Source organism: Poromitra crassiceps, assembly GCF_964638095.1.
Source record: "Poromitra crassiceps genome assembly, chromosome: 9".
Lineage (NCBI taxonomy): Eukaryota > Metazoa > Chordata > Actinopteri > Beryciformes > Melamphaidae > Poromitra > Poromitra crassiceps.
The window spans coordinates 32,567,286-32,576,676 of record NC_139630.1 but is presented as its reverse complement, the minus strand read 5'-3'; the positions used below and the strand labels follow the sequence as shown (position 1 = coordinate 32,576,676).

General features: G+C 45.3%; 1 protein-coding gene across 1 annotated transcript in view; it reads right to left on the bottom strand.

Annotated features, from left to right (window-relative positions):
• The window catches only part of ankrd6b (ankyrin repeat domain 6b), a gene marked incomplete at both ends in the record, with an annotated part of 31,622 nt that extends 28,232 nt beyond the window's left edge, over nt 1-3,390 (bottom strand). Inside the window, one exon of the mRNA XM_083642542.1 lies at nt 3,265-3,390. Coding sequence (XP_083498668.1) covers nt 3,265-3,390 — 126 coding nt within the window. The remainder of the gene's footprint in view (nt 1-3,264) is intronic.
• Nucleotides 3,391-9,391: the final 6,001 nt, after the last annotated feature.

The following is a 9,391-nucleotide window of genomic DNA, read 5'->3' as shown; positions in this document are numbered from 1 at the left end:
TCGGCCGATATATCGATATCGGATTTTTTTTTACTCCCTGATATCGGTATCGGCATCGGCCTGAAAAATCCAGTATCGGTCGGGCTCTACTATGGATTTTCTATCTACTCTGTGTATGAGATGCAGATGCTTCAGTGTTAGCCGACTATCTTATCCAGATCCAATTTCCACCGACTAAACCGGTTCAGCGTCTTGCTCAAGAACACCTCAGCAGGACAAAACGGCCTCCTGGGGATCAAACCCGTGACGCTGCGTGCCGGTTAAAGGATGGTCTCTCTGACCGGCGGGGCCATTCTGCCACCTGAACCAAACCCAAACTGAAGGCTAACTGTGCCTGTTGTTTTGATCAGACCACATCCATGAGTCACGCAGGCCAGTGACACAAAGGAAGTAAAACGACACCGACAACACAGAGACAGGAAACAAGAGAACATACTACAATCCAGGCCAGAGACGGGAAAATAAAGCCTGGGAGACAAATTGGGCCAACCAGTTGGTTCTGGTCCTGCTGGTCTCACTGTGAACAACACACACACCGAGGCACCTCTCACTGTGAACAACACACACACACCGAGGCACCTCTCACTGTGAACAACACACACACCGAGGCACCTCTCACTGTGAACAACACACACACACCGAGGCACCTCTCACTGTGAACAACACACACACCGAGGCACCTCTCACTGTGAACAACACACACACACCGAGGCACCTCTCACTGTGAACAACACACACACCGAGGCACCTCTCACTGTGAACAACACACACACCGAGGCACCTCTCACTGTGAACAACACACACACCGAGGCACCTCTCACTGTGAACAACACACACACACCGAGGCACCTCTCACTGTGAACAACACACACACACCGAGGCCCCTCTCACTGTGAACAACACACACACTGAGGCACCCTCTCACTGTGAACAACACACACACACTGAGGCACCTCTCACTGTGAACAACACACACACCGAGGCACCCTCTCACTGTGAACAACACACACACACCGAGGCACCTCTCACTGTGAACAACACACACACACCGAGGCACCCTCTCACTGTGAACAACACACACACACCGAGGCACCTCTCACTGTGAACAACACACACACCGAGGCACCTCTCACTGTGAACAACACACACACCGAGGCACCTCTCACTGTGAACAACACACACACTGAGGCACCCTCTCACTGTGAACAACACACACACCGAGGCACATCTCACTGTGAACAACACACACACCAAGGCACATCTCACTGTGAACAACACACACACCGAGGCACCTCTCACTGTGAACAACACACACACCAAGGCACCTCTCACTGTGAACAACACACGCACACCGAGGCACCTCTCACTGTGAACAACACACACACCAAGGCACCTCTCACTGTGAACAACACACACACACTGAGGCACCCTCTCACTGTGAACAACACACACACACCGAGGCACCCTCTCACTGTGAACAACACACACACCGAGGCACCTCTCACTGTGAACAACACACACACTGAGGCACCTCTCACTGTGAACAACACACACACCGAGGCACCTCTCACTGTGAACAACACACACACTGAGGCACCTCTCACTGTGAACAACACACACACCGAGGCACCTCTCACTGTGAACAACACACACACCGAGGCACCTCTCACTGTGAACAACACACACACTGAGGCACCCTCTCACTGTGAACAACACACACACAGAGACACCGGAAGTCCATTCATCGCCCACGAAACTCAACAACATGTGGACCCATCAACTAGCAGTGTTTCCCCTAGAAAAATGTTCAGGCCTGGAGGGATTTCGAAACGTACCCCGACCGCAACGGCGGGGGCCCTCGCTGGTGACGCTAAACTTTTAGCTAACCTGTTCGCATCTACAGTACGTTCGCAATGGCATCCCAAGTATCATCATACTATTATGGGATGCGATGCGAACAGTTGTATTATGGGATGTGCGTTTCCCAGGCAACGACACACGTTGACACGTTTGGGAACACCGCTGCACGCTGGCACAATGCTCCTAAAAGCAAAATGCTTATTGTTTTGAATGATTTGGCATCTTCTATTACTGTTGACACTGTCAACACCAGTATTGTTGTATTGTAATAATATGCCATAAAGGTGTATTTCAAGTTTGGGGAGAGCAGGGAAAAAAAAAAAAAAAAAAATCAATTTAATTTTATTCTTTTTTTGCATTTTTTTTTCTGGCCTGGCGGGGGCGCCGTTGGCCTTGCGTGTGCGTGTGGTAGTAGCGGTACTGCTCCATCTCATCCATGTCCGTGTCCGTAAGCTTTCAGAAAACATGCACAAATATGGACGAAATGGACGCAGAGTGCGACAGAATAATTGAGCCTTAACGAGTACAAAATGGACAAGAAGTTGACTCCAGCCATTCAAAGCTTCCCAGTTCCCTTGAATTTAAATAAATGTATCAAAAGCGGTACTTGGACAACGCTTGCGTCTATCGTTGGGGTCAATAGTAAGTGTTGAAGTAATTTTTCTGTTGACTTTGGATTCATGCTATGCTACCTCAAAATTGACTGTTTAAAACTTCATAGCTGCAGCAGCAGACCACAATATCAACCAAGTTGTTCCTCGTGTGAAAACAGGATGGCTGGACTGCCAGGCAACATTTCCAGCTTCCAGATACTCAAAACAAAAGTGCTGCATGATTGTTGTCAATAGATAGAACTGCTGATAGAAATGATTTCAGAGAGAATGACTGATTCAGTGTAGGAAATTTTAAAAAATATTTTGGGGGCAACTTTTGCCCTCACTGGGGACATTTACAAAATGTGGGGGGTAATTAGTAATTAGTGCATGAAGTTGCTAAAGCCAAGCATCATGTGAACAACAACACTATTTGTGTGAGTGTGTTCTTCTTCTTCGTCATCTTCTGGCAACCAGCTTGCAGGTATTGAGTGTGTGCAAGAGATAGAAATCGAAATTAAATTAATTGAATGAAAATAAAATGATCCCAATATTGGGAGCCATTTTTGCCCCTCGATCAGTTTTTAGGGGCAATCTGAGATTTCTTGGGGCATTTTTGCCCCTGGCTCATTTCCTACACTGCTTCGATTGCTTTGATAAGTGATTATAGATCATATATACAGTGATAAAGATCATTTGGCTACACAGCAGAACGTTTCACAATAGGAAAAAAAAAAAAAACACCACACTCATGTAACTCCTGACATCACCTCTCATCATCATCGACCACAAGTCGGACGCTTTCACTCACCCTGGTGACGGCAACTTTGGCGCCCTTGTTGATGAGCTGCACCACATTGTGGGCGTGGCCCTTGTGCGCGGCTACCAGCAGGCGCTCGGAGAGTGCGAGGACCGCAGCCGCATCCTGCTGGCTCATGAAGCAGGGCGGAGTGACGCTGCCTGCCCGTCTGCAGACACGCTGCTCCAGGTGGCGGAGGAGGGGGGAGGTGGAGGGGGGGGGGTCTCTCCGACGCCCACACTAACTCATGGTGAAGTCTGGTGCGGGGCTGCAGAGGGGAGGGGCCTGACGCTGCTGCTGCTGCTGCTGCTGCTGCTGCTGCTTCTCCTCCTGCTACGAGCTCCGTTAACTGCCAGGATTGCTGCCCTCCATCCTCTCAGCTGCTGGGAAGAGAGCAGGAAACACATGGAAGGAGAACAGGTCAGGTCAGCACGCTCATATAGTAGCCTGGCAAACAGGAAAACAGCAGGGGGGGGCCGGCCAGTGTGGACCGACATTTCATTCGCGATTACATCAGCAGCGCACCACTGGTGTCCGGACCGCTAAGTCCATGTACAGTCCTCTTGGGTTCAATGGACAGAAATAATCTAGCCTGGTAAAAAAAAAACATATCCTGATTACACCACCAGCCATTTCCAGAAATTACAATGTAACCGGGCCAATCAGGGACCTGCATCGTAGTTGACAACATAGCCGGTGGCAAAACAATAATGGCGGATCCCGAAGCAACAAGTGGAAATGTTAAAGGTCCCATTCCGTGCAAAAGCTGTTTTTACTTGTAAATGCATATATACTGCTGTCAGCCCTCCCTGTAATGAGTGGTCACACGCTCAGAACTGCCGCAGTTGGATTTGTCCCTATCCAGCGTCCCCCTGCAGTCTCCTCCAAGCCACACCCCCAAACGCTTCGTTTGCCCAGAGGGGAATCTGGGGGAATTGGGACGTCACTAGCTTCCTCCTGCATACTGCGCGGGTCTCTCTCACACAAGCTACCTGCACCATTTAGTCTATAGCCACAAAATTAACACTTCTAGCTGGAGCGACGCCAACTGTACGTGATCCAGCAACTGCAGAGGTGCATTCGGTAAGTCTAGGCATTTTGAGATGTCCTCTTTAGCGTAGTACCGTTAAGTTAACGATTACTCGCAACCTAGCGTGCTGGTCCACAGACGCTAATCTGATTGGCCGCCTGGGCCGCTGGGAGCCTGGGGCGGGCTCTCCCTCAGCGGCCAATGGGAACTGTTAGTTCTGAATATATTATAGAAACAGGCCATTCTTGGGAAGCGACGAGATGAGGAAGTGAGAACTCCATCACAACAAACGGGGTTGCTATATTTTCGACAGATTAATCCAGAATCATGTTTTATGGACCAGAGACACACGTTTTTAAGAGGTTACAGCTGCACAAATTGGGACCTTTAAAGAGCGTGGTGCAAGTTGTAGGTAAAAAAAAAATGAATTTACATTATGGACTCAAGACTCCTATGAAAATAGTATTTTCAAACCCCCCACCCCAAAAAACAACAACAACAACAACAACAACAAAAACATGGCCCCAGGGCAGAAATATGGAGAGAAAGCTGGCATTCTAATGCATGTATGTGGTCAATAAAGAGTAATCTGGGCAGATAACACCAGTGACATCACTCCCCCAGCCTGGCTGCTGTACAGCTGCTCAGCAGGCTGTCTAGAGACCAGATCATAACAGTACAGTAGCCTGGCTGGCTGAGTGATGTCACTGGTGTTACGCCCAGATTACTTTTTATTGAACACGTGCCAGCTGCTTTACAAAAACCAGTCTAGATCCTATTGCTACACCCCGGTAAAGCCATCCTTTAACTTCAGTAGAGTAAACACAGCCATAAGTGCAGAAATAGAGTCAACAACAGCAATTAAACAAGAACAAGAATATTTTATTTTTTATTTTATTTCACCTTTGTTTATACAGGGGAAAAAAAGTCCCTTGAGAGCAAGCTCTCATTTTCAAGGGAGCCCTGTTACAGTAAAACATTTACAGTAAACACATGTTACCAGACAGACAGTTACAAACAAAGCAGAGGATACATCAAGTAAAACAAGAGCATACATTCTGTAGGGTATCCTCAAGGAGTGGTCTAAAAGAATTAAAGGAAATAAATTGGTCAAGTTTTAAAATATTCTGGAGCTTGTTCCATCTGTCAGGGGCATAAAAAGAGAAAGCAGTCCTCCCTAGGTCCGTCCTTACTCGCGGAACAAGCAATCTGATGTGCGATTGTGCACGTGTTCTGTAACATGTGTTACTCAGATTGATGAGCGATGACAGATAGGAGGGAAGCTTCCCTATCAGAGCTTTATAAATAAATAAGAGACAGTGTTGCTCCCTTCTAACTGACAGAGCGGGCCAACCCACTTTCTCATATAAAATACATCGATGCGTGAGAAATCTATCACCCGTTATAAAACGCAGGGCGCTGTGATACACCGCATCAAGTGGCTTTAAGATAGCAGATGTGGCATGAGCATATACAACATCACCATAATCAAATACAGACAAAATTAAAGATTGAACAACGGTCTTTCTAGAGTCAAATGAAAAACAGGCTTTATTCCTGTATAAAAACCCGATTTTTCTCCTCAATTTCTTAGTAAGGTGTTCCACATGGGTCTGGAAGGTTAACTTAGAATCCAGCCATAAGCCTAGATATTTATAAGAGTCAACAGTTTCAATTTGAAAACCTTGAAGTGTTCTAATACAAACATCAATATCAACACCAGAGGACCGTGAGAACAGCATCGCTTTGGTCTTGTTGCACCAGCATACTCAGAAAAGACACTTTCGCCGTTCTTCCGACTGGATTTGGATTAGATTTCGTGACGCTGATTGGCTGAAGGAGTTGTCTGTCAAGGCAAGTATACTCCCGCCCACTGAAATCACTGTGTAACAGAATGTGAGGTTGCGCGATCAGCAAGGTTTTTACCAGGCTGGAACTAATCTGCAATGAGAGCCGGGGGAGAGGTCAAATGTGGTCAGAGATTGACAGCCTGCCCCGCGCCACTCACTCCCACACAGCCAAACATAAATACCTCCTGAGCCCAGTCATAACCACAAGGTACAACACACACACACACACACACACACACACACACACACACACACACACACACACACACACACACACACACACACACACACACACACACACACACACACACACACACACACACACACACACACACACACACCCTGAGCCCCACCAGTCATAACCACAAGGTACAACACACACACACACACACACACACACACACACCCTGAGCCCCACCAGTCATAACCACAAGGTAGAACGAACACACACACACACACACACACACACACACACACACCCTGAGCCCCACCAGTCATAACCACAAGGTACAACACACACTTGTGTGGTTTGACGAGAGAGGCGAGGTGTAACCGCAGGGCAGGAGAGGAAGGAACAGGAAAAGGCTGCCACACCGCAACAGTCTCATCTCATTTAAAATCCAACAGCAGATGTCAAGCTGTCGTTTATCTCACTGTCTCTACAAGCTCCTTCCCAATTATACATGTCCATCTCATGCAGGGAGCACAAATCTCACATTTAGCTTTTTAAGTGTGTGCCGTAAATGACAGCTGACATTGTCTCAAAATGTCACAAAATGACCCAAGCCAAACCATGTTACAACGTTCAATGGGAAAAAATCAACCATCTTTTTTCTTTTTCTTTTCTTTCTTCATCAGAATCAGAATAACTTTTATTGCCACAATATGCAAGAATACATACAATGAATTTGTCTTAGTTTAAGCGTAGTGGTCACATCAATATTCAGAGATAAAAAGAAAATATCTAAAAGACAAAATCACAAAATTTCAAGTGCAGTGCAATATACAATATACAGTGTTGGGCAAGTTACTTTCAAAATGTAATATACTACATATTACTAGTTACTTTCATTTGAAAGTAATAAGGTACTTTACAATATTACTTTCTGTGTAGAGTAACTCATTACTTATTACACTACTTTTGCATTACTTTCACCAAAACAACAGCAGCAGCAGAATGACATCGCTGCCCCGGAACCATCCCGAATAATAATGTCAACCGCCTTGAAGTCAGTGTAAACAATCCAAAATTCTAAATGTTATTATTTTCCTTTGTTATTGTCATCTATAGTGGTTATTTGCATAAAAACCACACAGTTTGATTAGTAAATGATTGTATCTTTTTTAAACATGTGCTTTGATTTAATAAAATGTAACTCAATTTGTAACTTTAGTTACTTGACAAAGTAACTGGTATAATATTACTGAAATCCTATCCACCTTATTTTTGAATGCCCCACTGTAAAAAATAATTGTGCGTACAAGGTCCGGTTTAACGTGACTATTGCTGCAGCTTGCCATTTCCTAATGTATTCTACTTGATTTGAAAAGATGGCTGCCTACACTCAGTCTCTTGTACCCTGGCTGAATTGAACATAACTTGGTCGATAAGTATGTAACATACAAAATAAAACAACCCGTAATATCTTAATTTTATGTAGAATGCAGAGGACATGTAACTGTTTAGTTAAACTTGCATTCAAGGAATATTGTGCTCTTAAGATGACGTTAGTGGCTCGAGTCTGTTTTGTCCTGAAACCCACACGCTTTGCGGTGGTGGTTTTAGCGGAACCTATGTGCGATTCGAGGCGTAAAGTATGTGCGTTTTAGCGTAACTTATGTGGGATTCGAGGCGTAACCTATGTGGGGTTTGGCGTAACCTATGTGCGATTCGAAATAACGTATCCGAGATAGAAAACGTTATGAATATAGCCACGTTATAAACAACAAACTAACGCCGGTGATCCGTATGGAAACAGTGTTACTCGAAATGGTTAATATTGGCCACAGCAGGCGATTACCCATGAATGCACTGCGCTCTTAAAGGGATATTTATCGACGAGATTTTTGCCAAGCTGGACCTGATTAGTGATTTGCTCCGTTCGCCCAGACGGGTGTCAAGCTGTCAGCAACAAGGCTGGGAGGATCACACCGGAAGAAGCACCCATCAGCAGATCAGGCAAAAATGGCCGCCAAAAATAAGGTGGATAAGTAATAAGTTATATTACTGAGTTACTGCTAAAAGTAATATATTACATGTAATATGTTACTTTTGTAATGAGTTACCCCCAACACTGATAATATATACCCAAATAGGGGAATTTACAGTCCAAGTTAAATAGGCATTAAATGAATGGCTTTATGCAGATAGCTATAAGACTTACGACGAGTGCAACAGTGGTGTTGTTTGATGCTTCTGTGTCAAAACCAAGGCTGTTTATCAAGCCAGTGCGATATCAATAGTAGGGAAAAAACATGTGAAGAGAGGCCTAATTGTCCCTGATGGACAGCTGAGGCTAAATTTACAGACACATTCTCCCATCAGCTTTACATTAGCTTGATATAACTTTACAAACTAGCCGACGTGACAAGCTGCAAAAAATCTTGAAAAATGACACTATTACCTCTATTGATGCTCCCAAAATCTGACCAAGTTCAGATGCATTCAAGGCATTTGATGCTAAATTGGACTGGCCAACCTGGTGTGTGTTTGTCCATTGAAAATAATATATATATACTGTATAATGTTAGCATACAGAGCAGCAGAGTGAATTGTTTCATGAACACACACACAGATGATTCTGGTGTCTCTGTTCGCATCGCTTAGCGCCCCTAAGTTAGCGGATAAGTTGACCAGCAGGCGAATCTCCCAAAAACTTGCAGTAGCCTACGGTATCAGGTTGGAACTGTGTTCACTTGCGTAGATAAAGTTAGACGGTGTTGGGTGACAGTTGAGAGACAAAGCCAGCAGCACTTCCTCCTTCTAGCAGCTCGGCAGGTTAAGGAGCAGATTGTCAACGCACGATGATGTAATCCACGTCTTTGTAAATCATCCCCTAGTAGTCCCTCAAGCCAATCTATCTCTGCCACAATCTTTGAATGCTCCAGAGAGAGTCAGTGTCTCTCTCTCACTCTCTCTCCTCTCTCTCTGCTCCAGAGTCATGTCTCTCTCTCACTCTCTCTCCTCTCTCTCTGCTCCAGAGACAGTCAGTCTCTCTCTCTCTCTCTCTCTCTCTCTCTCTCTCTCCTCAAGTTTCAA